Below are 23,426 nucleotides of genomic sequence, written 5' to 3'. Positions count from 1 at the left end.
GCACCGATAGAGAGCAGTTGACACACTCCTCTCAGTAGCACCTCCATCGATTCCCACACTTTAGCCCTCACTGCGTTTTCTTCCATCTTCTTCCTCTCTCTCTTTCTTTCTCCTTCTTTGCCTCTTTCACTTTTTTCTTTGTCTTTCTCCCAGTCACTCACACTTTTCTTTTTTTTCCTGCTATATCTCATTTCCATCCTCTCTTCACCATCAGGGCCACCTTATGCATAAGGAAGTAGCAGCTGCTTGTTCAGTTATGGGATGCAGTTTTGTCAGCGGAGGCATAAATTCTCCACCAATTGTCCTTCCCCACTAGTGCTGTGCTAAAAGACCGATATGTGCTTCATTAAATGCACCAAGCATGGACGATGCAGCATGCCTACCACAATTAGCACCTGACTGTGTTTGTGTGCCTGTGTGTGTGTTTGTGTGTGTCTGTGTGTGTGTGTGTGTGTGTGTGTCTGTGTGTGTGCGTATGCATCCGTGTGTGTGTGTGTGTGTGTGTGCGCACACGTTTATGTATGTGTTTGTGTCTGGTCCAGTCCCTGCTGTCTCAGAGCCCCCAGAATTCATATTCTCATCCCATTAGTCACACACTTCCACTCTGTCCCTCTACACCTGCACTTAGACAGAGAGAGAGACAGAGAGAGAGAGAGGGGAGGAGTGTTGGGAGGGGGCAGAAGGGGACTGAGATGGACTGAGGGAAAGAAAGAGAAGATGGAGAAAGAGAGAGAGAACAGGAAATAGGATTAGCTTCTCCTGCCCCATCACACGGGACCCATGACATGTTGGCACTGTCTTTTATTACGAGTGGTTTACCCAGTAGGACACACACACACACACACACACACACACACACACACACACACACACACACGCATATGGTGGTGGGGTGGCCATGCACGCTGCTTCGGTCCTGGCGAGATGAGCTGCTCCTGCCCGTGCACTTGGCTCGGGTAGGAGCATCTTGTTGTCATGGAGATGGTTTGCCCCCCGGGAGACCAGCCATGAGGCTGCTTAAGCTCACTTTAAACCACTGGGCCAAGTCATGGACAGAAGCCATCGCTGTGTGTGTTTGTCTGTGTGTGTGTGTGTGTGTGTGTGTGTGTGTGTGTGTGTGGGCGATAGAGAAAGTGTGTGTGCACACCGGAAAGACTTAGAGGCTTTAAGCAGCCATGCTGTGTAATTATAGATGCCGTGATCGAATATTTCCATACACTGTCATCATTTGGCACTTTCCTGTCTAAAAAATGGCCTTGTCAAACCTGTGCATTTATGGTCCCACCTTAAAGGAATTATCCGGAGTAAAATGCACTTTAGATCAATTTACGGATGATTGGGAGTACATACGTCGAGTTGACATCAAAATCATGTCATTCGGATGTGTTTTGAGAAAGTTCGATTTTACCGTTTTTAGTCAAAACTCGTTAGCCTGGAAGTGACCAGGGCATGTAATTTTGCCGCTACAAAACGCTATTTTTATACCTCTTCTACAGTTCCAAACAACATTACACTTACCTGGTAGTGAGTAGAGGGTCCCTAAAGCCAAACCGAAGTATCCCGAGGTCTTTATGTGGTCGGATAGAGAGTCCTGAATGAATTTCATCAAGCCAGTACCTTTCCGGAAATGTTGCTGCTGCAGCTGGCATCTTTAGGGGGAAGTCCGTAGGAGTCGATTGCCGAGTGTGGAGTAACACGCTCTGGAAATTCACAATTTCGTCGCCGTTTTTTTTTTTTTTTTTTTAAAACATAGTCCAGTATTTCTTTCGAAATTGAAATGAAGTTGTATGCAACAGCAAACCCTAGCTTACTAACAGGTTGGAATTTTGAAATGTCACGTGACGTGATGTCGTGCAACGACGTGATTCAATCGACTACTACGGACTTTCCCCTAAAGATGGCAGCTGCAGCAGCAACCTTTCCGGAAAGGTACTGGCTTGATGAAATTCATTCTGGACTCTCTATCAGCATCCGACACACATCCGAATGACATGATTTTGATGTCAACTCGACGTATGTACTCCCAATCATCCGTAAATTGATCTAAAGTGCATTTTACTCCGGATAATTCCTTTAATGACATGGGGGAACAAATAAATGAAATGACCACACATGTCCTCGAATCGGTTCAAATGACCGCACTTGTCCTCAAATCGGGAAAGAAAGATTGTTTTAAAGGAGTTCTTTGTAGGATGCATGTGAAGGTCTCCACTATTGGAACAGAGAGGAGCAACGAGTGTGTGTGTGTGTGTGTGTGTGTGTGTGTGTGTGTGTGTGGGGCCCGTTCATGTGGATCCTATATCCAAGTGAAGTGCATGTCACACGGTTGCTTTCTTCTCATGTGGTCACACTCTTCTGCCCCGCTGTGCACCAGTTTCTCACCACAGCTAGATAGCACAAACAAACACTCATCTCACACACACACACACACACGCACCCCAACACACTCAATCTCACCCTTTCTCTCTCCCCCCAGGATGTCCTCTTGGCTAATATGTCACCTCTTGTTGTTTGCTGTTTCTTCATTGTCTTTTTTAATCTGTGTTCATCCGCTCTATCCCTCTCCCTTTTTCCTCCCCCACTGTTTCTTTTATCATCCTTCTTTCTTTTTTCCTTTTTGTCCTTTCTTCTCTACATTTTTTTCCCTTTTGTTCTTCCTCTCCTTCATGTCCTCCTTCATGTCTGTGTCCCATTCCCCTTCTATTCTCTCTCTCTCTCTCTCTCTCTCTCTCTCTCTCTCTCTCTCTCTCTCTCTCTCTCTCTGTCTCACCCCATCTTCTCTTGTCTTTCCCCCTCTCCTCCACTCGTCCATGTGTGTCTATCACTCTCTCTTTCGATCTTTCTCAATGTCTCATCTCATCCCCCTCTCTTTCGGTCTTTCTCCATGTCTCATCTCATCCCTCTCTCTTTCGATCTTTCTCAATGTGTCATCTCATCCCCCTCTCTTTCGGTCTTTCTCCATGGTCTCATCTCATCCCTCTCTCTCTCTGTGCTCTGTCAGGTCACCACATGAGAAAAGGAAGAGGAAGAGCTCACGTTCTCAGGTGATGAAGGGCTCGTCTCGGTCCCCCTCTGCCTCCCCAGACCGGCCAGAGGAGAAGAAGCGCCTCGGCACAGTCTCCGCTAGCCCCTCGCCTCCCACCAGCCCCACATCCAGGTACACACACACACACACACACAAACACACACACACACACACACACACACACACACATCCTCTCACACTTATACACACCTGCACACACACATACCTTCAAGCACATACACACACACACACACACATCCTCTCACACACATACACTCAAGCACACACACACACACACTCATGCACACACTTACACACAGACACCACACACACTCAACACACACACACATACACATACAGACGCAAGCGCACATACGAATACACGCATACACCCCACACTCTCAGGTCCGCTGACATCATGCTGCACCACACATAGTAGAGTGGGAGCTTCATCAGCAGCTCTAGGCTCTTCCTCGAGGAGCTTCTGTTCTTTAGAGAACCCAGGATTGCCCTTTAGAATCCTCTCTGTTGTTTTGCATCAGGCCTCTCCGAGTCTGAAAGTGCACATGTGTGGTGAGCTGGAGAGGAGACATCTGACCACTAGACTTGGTCTGCGCTGGCCAAAAGCACACTCTCCTCAGCCCCTTTGGATATCTGAGTCAAGCCCTTCCCACGCATTATGCATTGGGCCCCGATACAGCTCACTACAGCATTATTTATTTGATTTTAACATTTCTTTGTTCTTGCGCATCAAGGACCTTGTACCTGACTCAGCCTCCCCCATCCACCTCCTCCGTGCATTCACCTGCGCACACATATCTCCTTAGTCACCGTCAGAGAATCACACCTGGTGCCTAGCAACGCCGCAGATTACGGCACCGCTGGGAAAAAATGGCAAACTCTACCCCCGTAAAGCGCAGCGGCGTCTCCCCCGAGCCGCGCGACAGCTTGACTAATGGCCTGTTCAATAAAACATGGACGGCCGCCTCCACCGCAACGCAGGCGCCTCAATACCAATTGAGCTCTTTTCGAGCAGCGAATCAGCATGGGTGAAGAGAGAGAGATGCAAAAGGGAAAAGGAAGGAAGAGAGGAAAACACCTCTCCTCTAATGTTTTCTGATTTCCTTTTTTTCTACCAGTGTTATTAGTTTTTTTTTTTTTTTTTCACTGCTCTTGTAGAAGAAACACAAAGAATATTTTTTTGAAATGGGAGCGGCAGAATGAGATGTCGTTTTTTAGGAGCAAAGTGGGGAGGAACAAGCAGTCCAAACTGAGAGAGAGAGAGAGAGAGAGAGGGCAGAGAAAGTTCTGGATACATTTGGGAAGTTTGTTCCAAAGTTCTTCCTGCTGACTCCTCTGCCTCAGCTCCTGCTGCTGCTGCTGCTGCTGGCCCGGCCCCTGCTGCCGTGTGCTGTCTTGTCTGTTCCAGCAGCCCGGTGAATATTTCATATGCCCACTCTCAGATACTGTGGTGCTGACCTGAGTTTGGGGACTCCGCTAGACACACACACACACACACACACACAGACCCACACAAAAATTCACATCCTCACGCACACACAATGCAAAATGTTATGTTGTCTCACACACACACACACACACACACGCAGACACACACGCAGACACACACATATGCACGCAGACACGTGATATATGATCATCCATGCTCACACACTCACTCCCATGTGTCCACAGACTCACCTAAAGAGCCCACACACCCAGGGCTGAGGCCCACTAGCAGACTCCTGTGTGTGTGTTGGGCTCTCCTCCAGCCCCGCCAGTAGCAATAATACTGCAGCAGGCAGTCCTCCCCCACACTCAGACGTCCAGTTTACACATCCTGTGCTCACTCTCTTGTCTTCCCCCTCCTCCCTCCATTCCTCTCTCCATCCCTCTTTCCCTCTGCAGGGACGGCTCGCAGGAGAAAGACAAACAAGTGGCGTCAGCCATCGTCTCCTCGGTCCAGTCCAAAATCACTCAGGTGAGTTTGCTGTTTGTTCCCCTCCTCCCTCAACACACCTGGCATTTGCTGAGCACTTTGTGTGTGTATGCTTGTGCAGAGATGGAGAGAGAGAGAAGTGTGTGTGTGTGTGTGTGTGTGTGTGTGTGTGTGTGTGTGTGTGTGTGTGTGTGGCCAGTACATGTTTATGTGTGTGTGTGTGTGGTCGCGAGATGGAGAGAGAGAAAAGAAACGGAGTGAAAAGTATGTGAATGAGACGGAGAAGGAGAGAAAGGGTATAGTATAAGAGAGGGAGGGAGTGTGAGTGTGTGTGTGTGTGTGTGTGTTAGTGTTAGTGTGTAAGGGTGTGATGTCCAGAAGCCAGGGGCTTGTGTTCGTCATCTGCCGTCCACAGTTCACTGCTCTTAGATCAGATATCACTCAGCAGCCACTGGCCGTCATTCCGTGTGACACCGGGGTAGTTGATGCAGACTTATGGTCATGTCCTCTACCCCCAGAGGCTGTGTGTGTGTGTGTGTGTGTGTGTGTCTGTGTCTGCCACCATAAGACTCTAAGCCCCCAGCAGAATCTCACTTAAGCCCGGCTGCATGTGTGTCACAGATGGAGTGCACGTTTTTCTCCATTCTGTTGCCATTTCTTTCTTTCTTTCTTTCTTTCTTCCTTCCTTCCTCCCTCCCCTGCGCTCCATCATCGTGATCACCTCTGCCAGCTCAGTGGTGTGTGGTGTCAACAGCCCCAGCAGTGGAGGCAGATGGCCTCCGTCTCCTTAAGCTAACATATGCTAGCCAACCCATCACACACTCCCTCCCTTCTCATCCTCCTCCTACTCCTCCTCTAGCTGGTGTGCTGCTGCCCTGGTTCGTTACTACTGTAGGAGACGCAGTTCAGGGAGCATCAGACCCAGTTTCCACACACACACACACACACACACACACACACACACACATAGTCTGACACTCACATTGGCAGGCAACCTGGAGCCTCTCCTGACCACAGCCCCATATTCCCCCACCCCCAGCCCCTTCCCCTCTCTAGGCCCCCTGACTGATCCACAGCCCCCCTCCCTCCTCTCTGCCCTCATGCCCCGCACGCTTGCCGAGCCTCGGGGGTTGGGGGGGGGGGGGGGGGTGGGTGGAGTGCCGATGGTCTGCTGCAGTGAATCGATCCTGACACACCTGGGACTGACCAGGTCGTCCATGCGGGGCCGCGGAGACGCGGGCCTAATGCAAACCAGCAGCCTCGTCCCAAGGACGAGCCCCCAAGGGCGCAAGTGAAAGTGCAGGAGCATGCTAGCCTGCAAACACACACACACACTCTCTCTCTTTCTCTCTCTCTCTTTCTTTTTCTTTCTCTCTTTCTTTTTATTTCTCTTTTTCATTCACTCACTCACACACACACACACACACACACACACACACACACACACACACGTGCGCACGCCTCTTTCCTTCAGGGCTTTGATCCCTCCACAGAAGGGCTCCCACTGTGGGTCTTGTGGAAGGCTGTAAGCAGCAGCAGCAGCCCACCCGAGCAGAGGCCAGGAGCTGGTGTTTGAGCTGAGCCGTGTGTGTGTGTGTGTGTGTGTGTGTGTGTGTGTGTGTGAGGTAGAGACAGACAGAGAGAGAGTGTGTGTGTGTGTGAGCAAGAGACAGAGAGACAGACAGAAAGAGAGTGTGTGTGTGAGCGAGAGACGGACAGAGAGAGAGAGTGTGTGCGTGTGAGTACGTGCGTGCGTGCTGTTTGATCCCCGCCTGAGAGGTACACCCAGTGGATGAGAGAATAGGGGGATAAACCAAAGAGGAGGAGAAGTGGGGGGAAAAGGAAAAGGGCAAAAGCCAACTAAATTGGAAAGAGAGCAAACAGAAGAGGAGGAAAGAGAGCAAACAGAAGAGGAGGAAAGAGAGCAAACAGAAGAGGAGGAAAGAGGGAACAGAAGAGGAGAAAAGAGAGCAAACAGAAGAGGAGGAAAGAGGGAACAGAAGAGGAGAAAAGAGAGGGAACAGAAGAGGAGGAAAGAGAGCGAGAGGCTCTTGGTGTTACCTGTGGGACACTGCGCCTGCTGCGTTCTGTTTCAAAGGGCAGCGTTAGCCGTTAGCCTCTTATAGACACGGAGACACAATCTCTCTTATGTGTTTACCTAGCAGTCACACACACACACACATATATATATATATATATATATATATATACAGTGGGCATCGCTTTCAAATGGCCACTTCAGTCGCGCATTACGAGGCGTGAAGCTGCGTGAAACTTTAGTACCACTTTCAGCCACTGTACATCGCTCTGTCAGTAGCATGCCTGCCGCCCCTTCTGAAAAAGCAGGAGGCTACCGTTAAACATAATTGTTGCCGAGAGGAATCCCAGCCTAGGAATTCAATAACAAAATACTTCATGCATAATTAAACATTACCTCGATTTAGGCTACTTGGGTATGGCTTAAAGCTTGACTACACGGTGGTAACGAAAATCAAAATCTGCTTTTGATAGCCTACCGGTGCTGCTCCACAAAACGAAAAAATATCTTAATTTGCTGTCTACGTTATTGTCAGTGTTAGGGGTAACGCAACTACGCAAATCAAAACAGTGTCTTGTGTGATAATTGAGCCAGTAGAGAAATAACTGTTCAGATTCATCTGTAGCCTTGGGTAGGCTTCTGCAGAAAATGATGATGTTGGCGATTTAATACTATCTAGCGTCGTTTTTAACAGGCTACGCAATAGAGGCTTTCACAACTATGACCCACGTTTTGGTTTCGTAAATTAATTTGCCCTACTTCTTGACTGCAATGTAGTCAATTGACTGCTTGACATGTCATTTTTATTTTTCTGTACAATAAACAAATACATCTGCTTTATGCCGCAGAATTACATTCATATTTGGCTGACTTCTGCAGACGCGCAAAAAAACACTGCCACTTCCCTCCCCATATTCCACTGATCACACATCAGACATCAGGGGTGCGTTTCCAAAAAGCTAACTACGCTTAACCCAGATTCGAACTCTTGGACAGGGGACTGATAACTGCTGCGCAACGGCGGCTGTCATCAGCCGGCCTTAATGCACTGCGCCACAGAATTAACGGCGTGTATGAGTGAATAGGGGATTAATAACAATAGAGTACACAACTGTTTCACCAGCACATTTAAATGACACGTGTTAAACGTTAATTCAAAGCAGTGGTTAATTTACAAGGTCAGTCTATATGAACCAATGAATTAACGTGATGACCCTGAGAAAAACAGATTTCACGGATTAAACTAAGGTAGTCCATTATTAAGTCTCTGTTACTGTATGTGCAGGTGTGCCCATCACGTGCTACTAAACGTCATTAACCACCTTAGTCCAGACTACTGAAGTTTGGAAACTATCATGGTCCAAATTTACAAGTACTATGTAAGTACGACAGTTTTGGGAAACAGTCGTAACTTACATGTTGGTTAGTTGAATGATTCATCGTACCACGTTAGTAAAAAGCTAACCTCCGTAGTTGTACGGGAAACGCGCCCCAGATCAGCTTGTAGGCCATTAGCAATCTGTTTATTTTATTTTATGAAGCCTATACAGTAGATCACCTGCCACATTCTCACTTGCAATAGACAGATGCAATAGCCATTGTTCAAGTATTGAGGATAAACCAATTAAGATAGTATGAAGTACTTTTTGTATAGGCTACTATCATAAAAATTCGTTAAAACGAATAGCAATTTGACAAAACACTGGATTAAATATGGTAGGCACAGGAGAGAACTTGTACATCCATTGGCCCGTGGGGAGATCACATGCCAGTTGCCTCTCCCTTCAGTGCTATGACTCTGTTGATGACTTTGTCCAGGCCTCAGGCCCCTCCTCCTCCTGGACAATAGGCCAGAGGTGGAGAGGTAGAAAGGTGAGTTGTTGGGGGCAGGGCCGGTTTAACAATTCATAGAAACACACGCACGCACACACACACACACACCAATTTTCCAATTCAAAAGGGAAAGCACTGCTCATTGCAAAATGCAGAATGCAGAACCTTTAAAGGTAAACAGGCCTATAACTTGACTAAAACCGGCCTATAATTTGACTAAAAACTGGAGGTACACCTGTTATCTGAGCAGTCTCATGTGTGTCCTCATTTTGCGAATGCGAGGACGATATGAGCCTGTTGCATTTCGTTAGATGTCCGAGTCACGCATAATGTTTGAAAACCACTGGCTCGTAATCACATTAATTTAACACACGACAGTTGGATACTTCATCATGTTCCCATGCTTACATTTTGGTGAGTAGCATAGAGATCGTTAAAAACAATAAAGTATGGCTCTCCGTTTGGGACATCAAAAACGTATATTTTTATATTTTTAATAGGGTAGACTACCGTCGGAGATACTGACTTGCAAAGGCCTCGGGATAACACGTTATCTCCACTATCAGTCAGTCAAGGCCCCCTTGATCAAAGTGGGGAATGAAAGAAAAAGTTTGAGAACCACTGGCTTAACAAGTTACCTGCAGTCCAGAACACACAGAATATTGCAACAGAAAGTTGCCTTTATAATCAACTACTATTTGTTCCAACAGCATTCAAACAAAGCCTTTATAAAAGTGAAAAAAAAATATTCCATAAGAAGTCAAATAAAATACTGTTACTGTAGTAACTGTACCACATTATCCCAAGCTTCAAAGAGCTCCCCACGTATGTGACAGGCAGACGTGTCACCGCTAAATTCTCAGCTTGTTTATACCCCACACTGAACGCGTAAGACCGCTAGGCCCATCACTGTGGGGTGCGGTAGCCTACTCTCTGGGATTTAAGTCAAGCAATATAACCATACAAATGCACGGCTTGCTCACTCATTGTTTCAAAAGGAGTAATTTTGGCTTTGTCTGAACTGGCCATTGTAGGCTACATAAAAATAAACAAGTAGGCCTATCCCCCATCCAATGATATCGGCAAATGTTTGTTTTCCAAAGTAAGAATTTCACTTCATCATGCACCTTCGACAATGAATAGCTCATTACACTTATGTTACTGTTAAACGTAGGCCTAACTGGTATCATTACAAACATTATTCTGTGTCCTAAAAACTGGCATATTTTATGTCATTGTGTCATGTAAGGTCGTTGCGGACATACGGATTGATGTACAGTAGTATCTTTGTAACATTATTAAATTAATCTGTTACTATGCCTATGCCTACGTTTGCAAAAGAGAACATTTTAATTTGATTCACAATAATGTTACATTTAATTTACATGTTGACAATGAGTAGCCTAGTTTTGGTTGTTGTTGGTGGCGTTATTGCATGTTAGTTATGCCTACAATGCAAAATTGCTTCCTCACGATTTGAAGCTCCTGTAGCCGCATAGGATTTCAAAACATGGCGAAATGCCACAAAAACCGGTTTGTGAATACATGTAGGTCTGTGAGTTCTAGACTTCTTTTAAGCTGTCACAGAGGTGGAAAGGTGTGATTTGTTGGGGGCAGGGCTGGATTAACTGGGCACAAATATCTGATGGCCCCCCCTGCCCCCCAGCCAACGTGAATCGGGCGGTCAGTTTCGGCTTTGTCGGAACTGAAGAGCTGTGGATGGCACGGCAGGGCATGCCCAATGAAAATAAATTAACGCAACACAACACAGACCCTGCTTCTCTCGCGTCAGTCACTGAAATGAACGCAACACAGAACCCGCTTCTCTCGCGGCAGTCACTGACAGTAGCCTAGAATAAATGCATGGGGAAAAACACTTCCCCATGACAAAGACATCGTAAAACACTGAAAGTTAATATTTTGTCACTAGCAACATACATCTGTCCTTTGTCAAATGCAGTTGCATGTATAGCTCTGAACAAAACCGTTCAAGAGTTATTTAAGGAGAAGTCGAACGTGTGTTTTGTTTCAATCGTCCCTCCTGGCTGGGACAAATGAAACAGCATGGGGGACGAATGAAACATCCTACAGCTTAAATTATGTAAACTTCCCACAACTTCAATATTTGACAACATATCATGAATGGTACTTCAAGTATGTGTTATTTTATTTTTATTCTTTGTTGAGGGGAGGGTCACCCAACTTTTTTTAGTCTAGGAGGGGGGAGAACTTTTGTATTAGCAACAGGGCAACACGGAGACAGGCCCAATGGCATGGCTAATGTTATGGGAAAATATTAAAACGGCTAGACGGCAGGGGAAGGTAAAATACGTGATAAACACGGGAAAAGTTTGGCATGCATGTTTTGGTCACTGTGCACAGGGATTATTTGTCACATTATTAATCACGTATGATTATTTGTGAAATTGTGCAAACAGGTGCAACACATTTGAAAAGGAAGGACTGGTAGCATGCAAGCTCCCGGGAGAGATTGATTTAAGAACGTTATCACAGTGTGTCTTCATGGCGCAAAGCAGCGCGGGCGGAAGACAGCGACAATTGGCAGGGGAGGGTCATGTCTTTTTTGACAATTCTGTCGTAGGGTCATTGAAAATGTTCTGAAAACAGGCAAGGGAGGGTCATGCCACTTTTGACTGAAGCACTTAAAATCCCTCCGGTGGCCACTTCAATAAATAACGAACAGTCCCTAATGAAGTAAACTTGTGACCATCAAAAATCGTTTATCGCCTGTAACTCCGTGATAACAGGACGTAACAGGAAGGCATTTGGCTGAGCAACGGAGGTTAATATGTTCTATATTTTGTCCAAATGATGTCTGTCTATCATCGTTGCACTCGGAGAAAACTATGTTTCATTTGTCCTGCGTTTCTTCTACAGCTGCAAACGGGATTCACTCACAGTTAACCAAATATTTCTTTATTAGGGCAGGGCAGGCATATTTCTGGCTATTAAATTATTTCTAAACCAGTCTACTAAAGTCTTAAGTGAAGTCTGTGTAGGGTTTTCCAGGCTCCATTTCTTTTTACGAGACACCCTGCTCACAAGAGACATCTGCCGGTTTGGGTCGTTGCAGCGTCACTGGAAAAATACAAATTAAAGTTGCGTGATACCGCGTGGTCCCGCGCGCGGACCGCGAGGGAAGCTGGCCAAATCAAAGCAATGCCCACTGTACAGATACACACACACACACACACACACACACACACACACACACACACACACACACACACACACACACACACACACAGATACACATACACATAGACTCCATCCCCATTCCCACCCCCAGCGCTGTCAGTCTCTCCTGAACTTTAAAAGACCTGCTGTCAGCTGAACCTGGTTCTGAAGATGAGTTGTTTTTTTTCTCCCCTCTTCAGCAACTTGTGTTGTGGCGTCCCCCTCTCTCTCTCTCCGTTAATTAGCATGTGTGTTGCTGTTAATTGAACAGAGGGAGCGATGGAGAGAAGCTGCTGCCTGACAGATGATTGATGGTCTGATAATACTGTGTCTGTGTGTGTGTCAGTCACAAGAAAGACCGGGTGTGTATGTGTGCAAGAAAGACAGGGTCTGTGTGTGTATGTGAGGGGGGGGCGGGTTGATTGAGAGGGGTTGCAGAGAGTTGAATGGCAGGTCATTAATTTGTCATCAGTACTTGAGCACACACACATGTGTGTGAGTGTGTATTTATGGAGGTGCAGTGGAGCGGTGAATCCCTTGTATGCGTGTGTGTGTGTGAGCTCTGTCTCACTCTGTGTGTGTGTGTCCAATCTGTCCATCAACGCCTCAGTATGCACGTCCATCAGTCTGCCAGTATGTCTGTATGGTTGTCCTTCAGTCCTTCAGTCTGTTCGTCCTTCAATCTCTCTCTGAGATGCATGTGGGGAGAAGTTTAATTCCTGGAACAGTTTCTCCAGCTCCACTGTAAACAGGCCACACCAGTGCTTTAGACTCTTAGGCGCTTTAATGTACTCCTGATAGCGCATGAAATGAGATGCCTTGTAGATATGTGGCTGCCCAAACGTTCCCCCAATCCCAGCGCCTGATAAAAAGAAGAGCGATTTCAGATCAAGGGGAGCCAAGTATGGAAGGGGGGCTGTGGTGGGTTTTTTTCTTTTTTTTTTTTTTCTCTTTTTTTCCCTTTTATTTTCTTTTTTATTTTCAGAGCAACCGAGAGAGAGCAGAGTCCTGTGAGACTGCTAATAGGGAGATGAAGTAGGATGTTTGTCCTGTTATCTACAGCTTGGGAAAGACTGGCGTGCATAACAATAGGCCAGTGATTACATTGTTCCCAGCCAGGGGCAGACGCGCGCGCCGGGGACCTATGACTGCGCGGCGTCGTCGTACACATATTTATCATGCAAATAGGCCTTTATGGTGAAACGTGTGCGGGGTAATTACATGGAAAGCGGGTCTGACAAATGACGTCAAAGGTCAGCTTTGACTAGCAGCCGCACTGACCCCAGAACAGTGAATGTGTGGCGTAAGCAGATAACGGTTGTGGGTGGAATGAACTAGCGCTTGTGCTTTCAGAGAGCTGTAGCCTTCAGCCACGGTGAGGGATAAGGCCACAAACCGCTGCGGAGCAGAGGACGCTGAGAAAGGACAGGTCAGATCCCCACACTCAGCCGAGAATCCCAGTGTCCAGACGACCTTAGGAGGCTGCTGTTGAGAAATGGACTTGTTCAGCAACATGAGTCTATTACCAGATCACATCATCTTTTCCCCCTGATCCTTTTATGTGGAGAAATAAGCTCTTTGTGTAGCGTATTTATGGCCACAGCTGTGGTGCATGGTCAGTGTTGGAGCTAAACAAGACCTTGCTCTTTCCTCCTTGAAAATGGTGCTTTGTTTTTGCGTGTGTGTATGATTGAGCGTGTGTGTGTGTGTGTGTGTGTGTGTCAAGTTTTAGTGGAATGCCCTCTACCCTAAGCTCTTATGCTGTGTGTTCTGCAATTATGAGTAATTAAACAGAAGATTATGTGTAATCCGCTCAGGTCAAGTGAGCTGCAGAGCAGAGGTTCAGTTCCATTATGCCTGGAGTCTACCGGCTCCTGTGTCTATCTCCCGCTCCCACTCACGTTTTCTTCAGATGAGCTTTCTGTCTGTTTATCAGCATCACCTTTCTAATCCTCCTCTTCCTCCTCCTCTTCCTCCTCTTCCTCCTCTTCCTCCTCCTCCTCCTCCTCCTCCTCCTCCTCTTCCTCCTCCTCTTCCTCCTCTTCCTCTTCCTCCTCTTCCTCCTCCTCCTCCTCCTCCTCCTCCTCCTCCTCTCTCGCTCCCTCGCTTGCCCGCTCGTTTCTCCCTCGCTGCCTCGCCTGATCTGAACAGCTGATGGAGTTATGGCTCTCCGAGGGGTAACCATTGGCAACTGCTCTTGAAACACTGTCCAGATGTTTTATGGGGTTTGTAGAAGGTGTCCTTGGCCATGAGCCGCACGGCTGGCGTCATCATAACATAACTCCACTGTACACACAAATACTCTCACACTCACACACACACACACACACACACACTTACTTTTGAAAGAGTGCAGAAGTTTGCAGATCATTAAACATGGGGTGCTAAAGATGCTCTCCTGTAGCTTCTGGCTCGGCTTCTAAGATTTAGCAATAACCTTGTGCATCATCCCCATTGATTGGTACATACATTTTGCAGTTGGCTACTCCAGTACAGACTTGACTTGGTGAGATTGATTGACATGAAGATTTTTGTTTGTAAATTCTTGATTTTAGAATGTTATGAATGATCTAGGCCTATTCCCTATATTGTTTATCCAAGTGGCCAGAAAGACGGATGACATTATTCACCCTCTGTCTTGCTATACTCTGAAGAAAAAGTACATCTTTCCTGAAGGGGTAAACAAACTATTGTTCAGTGTACCTGCCACAGGAGGAGTGGACAACATCAATCAAAACGACATCCTGTTGACTTTCAATTTGCTATGAACTATGTTTATATATTGGTTAAAAACATTTGCTAGCAAAGCATTTATCTCAATGGAGAAGATAGACAACAGTTTTTGAATATATTCAGAACTTCTGCTGATAGCCACAGGCAAATATTATTGGACTCTGACGGCTTTTTCTTGGAGTATTAGATACGTGATGCCTACTGTTACGTAAACCTATGGTCTTGTGACCCCAAATAATTGTTGAATTCAAATACTAGTGCACACAGTCTCTCTCTACACCCCCCCCCCCCCCCCCCCCCACACACACACACACACACACACACACACACACACACCACCACCACCACAAACACACACACACAGACCTTTAAATAGAAATGCAAAAAAAAAGAGAGCTTGCTGAAAACAGTACGTGTAGTTTGTAGCCTGTGGACATTCTTCATTCCAAACACGCACTGTTATTTAAAGTGTGCTATATTTTGGACAACTTCTATTTTCAGTGTTCTGTTTCTTTTTGCCTCTCACCATGCTTAAACATATGGACATATGGGATTAAGGAAGAGGGGGGGGGGGGGGAGAGGAATGTCAGAAGGCTTAAGGGGTTAAGTGTTGTGGTTTAGTTCTGATGTACTGTGGCACTAGACCCCACTCTGTTGGGCTGAGGTGTGTGTGTCAGCTGCGGTAGAGAGCTCTTTAGTGCTCCACACACTTTGCAAGATGTTAACTACATAATTTATGCGCCCCCTTCATTGTTTTCGTTCTTTCCTAGTCGACAGGCAGAGGCATAAGTTCACCATTATCTTCACTTAGGCACGCCATTTCGCCATTTGTTTTACAGACACATTTAACAAACACACACACACACACACACAGTGCCATGTACACAGGCATACACTTTGTGTGCATTCCATGGCCACTGTCAAAACAGCACAGTTGATGAGTGGAGAAAGAGAAGTCACAGAAGATGCCTTTCAAATTCCATGTTGTAGTTTGTAGTTTCATAATATTTCAAAAAGTAGCCTCTGTGCGTACCAAGATCTCTCTCTCTCTCTCTCGCTCTCTGGTGTGTGCACACACACACACTATTCTTCTTGTGTGTGCACATGGCGAGTGACACTCGCACGTCAGGGTGATTCTCATGCAGGGGGAGAGATATGCATTCAGCTGTCACTCCTGAGCTCTAATAGCATCACAGAGAAACGGCAGAGGTGAGCAGTAGAATAGGATGGAGGTTTGTGTGTGCGTGTGTGCGTGCGTGCGTGCAGAGATCAGGGACCCGGGGAATAAAGGCAAGGGGGATTAAGGGGAGGTGATGGAGGCAGGATGCAGGATGGAGGCAGGATGCAGATGAGGAGCTCGTGAGACATCGAGGAGATGGGAATACAATAACCCAGCAATTATTGTTCTTGGTGAGCATGCGTGTGTGAGCGAGTGGGCAGAATAGAGGATATTGTATGTTGTATACGTCTTTGGTAACATGGTCACCATCGTAGTTTGTCCTGTTTACTAGCAACAGGCGCTTCTCACTTCGCCTGCCCAAATGGTGTTCTCTCCGAGTAGGCTTTTCTGTAGTGGATGACCCCTCTCCTTTCCCTCAGTCCATGTTTAAAAAGCCGTCCTTCCTGGCTGGACTCGTGTGCTGAAGAGAGACGCTCGCATTGTAGTCCGGCTGGCCTTTTTTGAGGAACAGCTGTGGTCCTGCATGACTGGACGCACAGTGCTGACACTGACACACACAGAAGCTGTTTTTACCAGAGGGTAGCCCTGTGAGAAGACCCCTAGTGCTCCTTGGGGGGGGGGGGGGGGGGGGGGGGGGGGTGCCATGGAGGCACGTGTGTTATGTGAGCCTTTGGCCTGCCTGAGTGATGCGTGCGGGACCGGACGCTCAGTCCGTTTCTGGAAACAGGAACTGTTTGAAATTCAGTTGGGGCTTTGAAGCCAGTCTCTAATTATATACGTCTTTGTTTGCGCATCTGTGTTCGATCTGTATCATTGTTTGTATCTCTCTCTCAGTGTGCTTAATGGTCTGTTGTTTGCATTTATATTTCTCCTCTCAATTTTGTATTCATTGGGCTCTAACCACTTACACTCTCTCTCTCTCTCTCTCTCTCTCTCTCTCTCTCTCTCTCTCTCTCTCTCTCTCTCTCTCTCTCTCTCTCTCCCACAGGACCTCATGGCTAAAGTGCGGGCCATGCTGGCAGCCTCTAAGACCCTGCCCAGCAACCCCTCATGAGGACCCCCGCCACTGGGAGATGCCTGCTGACCCAGTGCAGCAGGAGATGTGCAGGTGAAGAAAGCGCTCCAAAACAGCAGTCCTCTGCCTCGTGGACACCTGCTCACACACAAATGAGCGCACAACACACACGTGCACACACACCAGTGGCCTTCAGCAGGAGAGTGGGAGCCCCCATCACACACACACACACACACACACACACACACACACACACACACATACGCTGCCCGTCTGTAGGGAGGGCAGCCAAGGCCTCAGTTTTTTTGGGTTTTTTTGATTGGCTGGTTTGTTTTTAAACCTTTGTCCATTTGTGGTTTGATTGTGTTGACCCTCTGATTTTAGCATTTTTTTTGTTTGTTTGTGTTATTCACACAATGGAAATTGAACATTTGCAAGTCATATGAGCCCCCCATCCCACTCAAAGAGAAAGACAATATGGCCACAGATGAGGAGCCATTCCAGAACGGGGAAAACCCAGCTTTGTGTTCTGGAGAATTGAGGTCTGTCGCTTCCAGAACCGCTGAAATCAGCGTTAATCCGACACGGAGACATCAACCCGGAGGAAAGTGAGCCAAACCCCTATGCATGTTGTCTCTCTAACCGAAGAAACGGACGGCTTGCAAGATAACTTTTGAGGAAAGTGTAAAGTGATTTGTGGATGTACCACATGTGCATCTCTTTCTAAAGAAGTAGATGGTGGGGAAGAGCAAAAATAAGGCAATTTCCTCCAATCTGATGACTGGACTGTTTCTTGGGTAATTGGCACTGCAGCCAGGACCTCTACATTAACGTCCTTCTGTGAAGGATTGTGTCATTTGGCATGCTTTCTCATCCTAGCTCTCCCTTTTATTTTCTAAGCAGGTCAGGTACTTCTCTCTCCCTCCCTCTCCGAGTTCTAATGGTGTCTTTTTTTTTTTTTTTTTTTTTGTTTCCTTCTGTTTCTACAGAAGTTCTTGTGCAGATGCTTTCTATAACGTGTTAATAAAATTCAAAAAATGAAGAAAGAAAAAAACGTTGCCTGGTTGTGCTCTGTTGAGAACTCATTTGAAGATGAAAGTGAAATGGCAATTCATAATGGTTCATAAGTGAAGTTTTTAAAATGTGCAATCCACATTTGCATCTGTAAATGTGCCCCTGCTTTGGGAGACGTTTAAAGATTTTATTTTCAGCTGAATATCCACAGGCCATTTACGCTTATAATTTTCTAATATTAAACTAATATGTATAAATGAATGGCAATTAAAAGTGTTAATGTGTTTATTTCCTATGCCTGTAGTTATGTCTGGAATTTACAGTTGTGCTCAAAAAAATAGCAGTGCCTTTAGAAAAATTAGTTAATGTCAAAATTCTTCAAACAAATTGTACTTTAATGAACACAGATGCATTGGGGACACAGTACATTCTATTCCAAAGCAAAACAATCGGGCAAAGTCATCAAAACTTAAATAATAAATAATAATGATATCATAGAAAGTCAGAAATGCCATGTTCAAAAAAATAGCAGCGTTGCCATCTTTCCTTGGAAACTCAAATGTACTGTACAAACTAAGAAATTCTTGATAAGTGAACTTGGCTGTGTATCCTAAACTAATATTTTGTTGCAAAACCACGGTTTCTGATAACTGCTTCACATCTGTGATGCATGGCGTCAACCAACTTCTGGCATCGTTCAACAGGTATTGCAGCCCAGGTTAATTGTACTGTATTCCACAATTCCTCTTTGTTTCTTGGTTTTGCCTCATGCACTGCACTTTTTATGTCAGCCCACAAGTTTTCTATGGGATTAAGGTCTGGGGATTGTGCTGGCCACTCCATCAGTTGAATCCTGTTTATCTGGAACCATGCTTTTGCTCACTTGCTGGTGTGTTTCGGGTCATTATCTTGTTGAAAGGTCCACCTCAAAGGCATTTCCTCTTCAGCATATGGCAGCATGACCTCTTCCAGTATCCTGATGTACTCGAACTGATCCATGATCCCTGGTATGCGGTAAATAGGACCAACACCGTAGTAGGAGAAACATCCCCATATCATGATGCTTGCACCACCATGCTTAATTGTCTTCACTGAGTACTGTGGCTTGAATTCGGTGTTTGCAGGGCGTCTGACATACTGTCTGTGACCCTTAGACCCAAAAAGAACAATCTTGCTTTCATCAGTCAACAAAATGTTATGCCATTTCTTCTCAGGCCAGTCAATGTGCTCTTTGGCAAATTCTAACCGCTTCTGCACATGTCTTTTTTTTTTTAGCAATGGAACTTTGCGGGGGCTTCTTGCTGGTAGGTTGACTTCACAAAGACGTCTTCGGATTGTACCAGTACTCACAGTCAACTGATAGTCTTCCTTGATCCTCTTGGAGCCGATCATTGGCTGAGTCTGTGCCAGTTCTTCTCTCCATTAGAGGAGTTGTCTTTCTTTTTCTTCCACTTTGTTCTGTTTTTTGCTCCCATCTCAATGCAATGGAGATCATTTTAGCTGAACAGCCAATCACTTTCTGTACCTCCTTTGTATGTTTTCCCCTCTTTTATCAATGTTTTGATTAAGAAACGCTCATCTTTTGAACAGTGTCTTGAACGACCCATTTTCCTTGTTTTTTCAGGACAAATGCACAGCCAGCATGCCAGTTGCCTTGCTCCTTAAATAAGGATCACCTGTTAACACCCTTTTTTCCCAGAATGCCCACCCTAAATGAACTCACCACTGCTATTTTTTTGAACACACCCCTTTCAGTTAATCATTCAATTTCACAGAATCCGCAGTATGCATGTATGGCCTGTTGGGTTTGTTGGTTTTCTATACCTTTATTTTACCCCCCAGAAACGTATCTGGGGTGTAGAGGTTGAAATTTTAACAAGAACAGTGATTTTTCTTGCTGCTGTTGAGGCACTGCTATTATTTTGAGCACAACTGTATAGGCAATGATGAATATGCATTCGGTCATACAAGTTTAACTCCAAGCCTGATGAACTGTTCACAACCTCAGTCTGATTTACAATGAGCGAATGTAGCATGGACTGCATTGCTGCATACTAAAAGGTTGGCCAAGATGAGTAGAGGGCACTGGTCGATGCATCACAGGTGCAGCCATGTCTGAAGCCTCGGCTCAGGTTACTGTGGCGTGTATGTGGCGGTCTCTGCAGACTGGGAGTGTTGTTGAGCAGGACGTGCTCTCTCCTGAGTATCTGCAGCAGAAGGCTGTGCTGGTTGGCGGTCTCCCCTGGGGACGGTGGTGACAGTGCAAGAGGATCTGTTGGCTCCCAGGGGCCTGTAGCCCAGCGGAGCCTCTGTCAGCCATGCTCTGGTTGGACCGCTCTCCTGAAATGTGAAATCTCCCTCCCCCCACTTTTCCAGGGGGGGTGGGTTGTTGTTTCTCTCCATCACTTTGTGAATTTCTCTTCTCTAGTTAGTGGAGTTATTTTCTTCTCATTCTGTTAAGCTCCTGAGTCACATTCACTGTGTTGCATATTCTCTCCTCCTCCTGTCCTTTGTAACTCCTTCTCCTTCCTGTGTGTACCTTTCACATTTCTGTTGGTGTCATTTTCTCTCCATCCATTATTCCATCTATCCAATCCTCCAACAAATATGGTGTTTGCGCCTCTGAAAAGACTTTAAATTGATTATACCGGCAGAGGAGTAAACCAGACACACCATTAAAGTTTAGTTACTGAACAACAGCACTTTGTGTGGTGCTGAGAGCTTTTCATTGATTACTTGTGGATTTTTTCCTCTCTTCTGTACGACTAATCACCCTCATCAATGTATTTCTCTCGTCGAGGAGTCCAATTACGCCATTTGAGATGAGATGCCTCGGGAAAGAAATCAAGTACGTTTTCATCTACAAAAATATTCTCTTAATTTTTGTCTGTTTGTCCACTGCTGGGCCATCTCAGCTAATCGAAACGCTTGCATGCTTCAAAGTGCATGTCTTAATGGGCCAGCACCAGATGATTAATAGAGTTGCCATTGTGTTCCACATCTGTGCGTCTGTAATTTATTCTGGTGACACTGTTGAGGAATTTCATAGTCTTTTGGCTGCCAAGGCTTTATTTGATTGTTATTCATTTTTTCATTTTTGGGTTTGGCTCCGGATGTGTGTGTGTGTGTGAGTGACTGGGGCCTCCACAGCTGTGTTGCCTGGGTGATCTTGGAGGTGTAGGGGCCCTTTCACCACTGGCCCAATGGGAGCCAACATGGCAGCTGGGAAAGGAATGTATTTCTCTAGCAGTGGCTGTCATTGCCATAGCGTTTGCCAGGCAGCAGAGTCAGTGTTCAAGGCTCCGTGCCACAGAGGCCAGCCGTTGTCTTCCCACAGAATCCTCCTGTGGCCTCCTCCATTGGATTGTCTGTGGGTCAGTGGCATCGGAAATCGCCGTAGTCCTGGATTCAATTTGAACCGATTGCATCAGCCTTGAACAAATCAGTATTGATGCTGCTCACAGCGAGAACACTTGATTTTTCAAAACACAACATTACTTTTTCACCTCTATCCATGCCCTTTACCTTGACGGCTGGCGTTGCCAGATAAAACCTCGGCCCTCCAAAAAAATCTCTCAATTGAGTGCTTCCAGACTACAACCCTGCACAAACTGAGCCATGACATGGTCTGGCAGCTCCAGAATAGTCTGGAGATATCCACCATTTGTCCAGGAGGATGGCTCGTTGCCATCTCTCTATCTCTCTCTCCCTCTCTTTTTCTGTAGCTTTCCCTCTTCCTCGGCCTTCCAGCCTCCCAGCCACTGTTCAATTCTGTCAACAGCATCATTACCCCTTAGTCTTCTCTTTACACACCATCCCTCTTCCCTGACGCATAGCAGCCAAAGGGAGGGCAGCCCTGCACACTGTCCCTACTCTCTGCCATAGCCAAAGGTTGGACTCTACAAATTATATGGCTAATTAGCTAATTGTGTCAATTAACTCAATGGGATTTCTTAAGTAATAATGGGTTGAAGAGGGAGTGGGTGTACAGCTTGGCTTTTATCACATTTGTCAATTGTGTCTAATCATAAAGTGTGACATCAGAGACTGTAAGCATCTGATATCAGTTTAGGATTTCTTAGGGAACTACTAACAGAGAGGGGGGACATCCTAAAATGTTCCATCTCGAGAACACAACGAGAATAAACAGCATAAAGGCTCGCTCCTCTGTAATCTGACCGTCCTTCCATTAGTGCAATAACTTGCGAGTTGCCGGCAGTGCATTCAATCACAGGTTTATATGCAATTAAAACGTGCCACATGACATTTGCATTGATTCCCCTCCAAATGACTGCCCGGCATTCTCAGTTTCATTAGCGGGGCGACGGCTCCTGCCATTTCTCCTCCTCCTCCTCCTGTGTCAGGCTGCGAGGCTCAGAATGCGTTACTTGTCTGGGCTGGTGTCGGGGCCTTGTGGCACAAACTAATCAGCTCAAGCGCACGGGGGGTGCGGCGCAAAGGTGATTTGTTCATTTTTATGAGGTTTGAAGGGCCGCGCCGTCCGTCAGACAAGCTTACGAGGAATGCTCGCCCGCTTATGACCTCTCGTCGGGCCACCGTGAGCCGTGTTGTGGGAGGGATGGTCTTGTTTTATTGGTCGACTACCGCAGAGGATGTGACTCACAGTTTGGCTAATACACCGTCCAACCCCAAAGCAGAAAAGACCTTTTCCCCCTATTTCATTTCATGTCCTGTAATATAAATCTGGTCTATGAATGGAGAAAAAAATATTGTGACTGGAAATAACTTCAGTTTTTCTCCATTCATTTTCAAGTCTGTGGCTGTTGGCCACCGAATCAAACGGGGAGGTTAAAGCAGCGAGTTAGCAGAAAACGAATTCTGGCACCAGTTCAACAACCACTTTTTAAAAGGCAGGGAACTTTGTCAGATCACTAACCCCATTTGATGTGGCGGAGTTTGGATGGTGGCTGACTCTGCCCATTTCGAGAGCGCGCTGGCAAAAACCACATCAGCAGTTCGACAGAAGGGATGGCGTGCGAGGCTAAAATCCCTCTGGTGACTGTAATCTTCATTGTCACGCGCTTATATTGTGTGCTCATGGCGCCGATACATGTGTGTGTGTGTGTGTGTGTGTGTGTGTGTAAAGGGGTGAGTGGGTCTCTCTGGGTGTACGGTCATTGTTCCCTCAGCAAGAAGTATAGTCAATGTCATAAAACGATTTTTTCTTTCTTTGTTTGTTTCTTCCCCTTCATTCAGACTGCAGCGTTGAAGTATGGCCTAATGAGCCAAAATCAACCTTCCCCCCCCTCCCCGAGTCTTAATTAGTACACTTCGTTTGTGTCCGTTTCTATGGTGCCCTGAAAGCTGCAGCCCTGAGCTCCCTGTCTGTCTGTGTGTGTGTGCGTTTTATTTTTGTTTAACTCTCAACGTCCTTCAAGAGTGGATATCAATAGATAGCGCCTCAAAGTCCAGCAGGTGGCAAATTATTTA

General features: G+C 46.2%; 1 protein-coding gene across 1 annotated transcript in view; it reads left to right on the top strand.

The window, feature by feature from the left end:
• The window catches only part of LOC121680026 (splicing factor SWAP), a 91,891-nt gene extending 73,947 nt beyond the window's left edge, over positions 1-17,944 (top strand). The window contains 3 exon segments of the mRNA XM_042059168.1: positions 3,002-3,157; positions 4,934-5,006; positions 16,935-17,944. Of these exon segments, the coding sequence (XP_041915102.1) occupies positions 3,002-3,157; positions 4,934-5,006; positions 16,935-17,000 (295 nt within the window). The 3' untranslated portion in view covers positions 17,001-17,944.
• Positions 17,945-23,426: the final 5,482 nt, after the last annotated feature.

Source organism: Alosa sapidissima, chromosome 13 (genome assembly GCF_018492685.1).
Source record: "Alosa sapidissima isolate fAloSap1 chromosome 13, fAloSap1.pri, whole genome shotgun sequence".
Taxonomy (NCBI): domain Eukaryota; kingdom Metazoa; phylum Chordata; class Actinopteri; order Clupeiformes; family Clupeidae; genus Alosa; species Alosa sapidissima.
The sequence above is the reverse complement of the archived record's forward strand: the minus strand, read 5'-3'. Positions and strand labels throughout refer to the sequence as shown.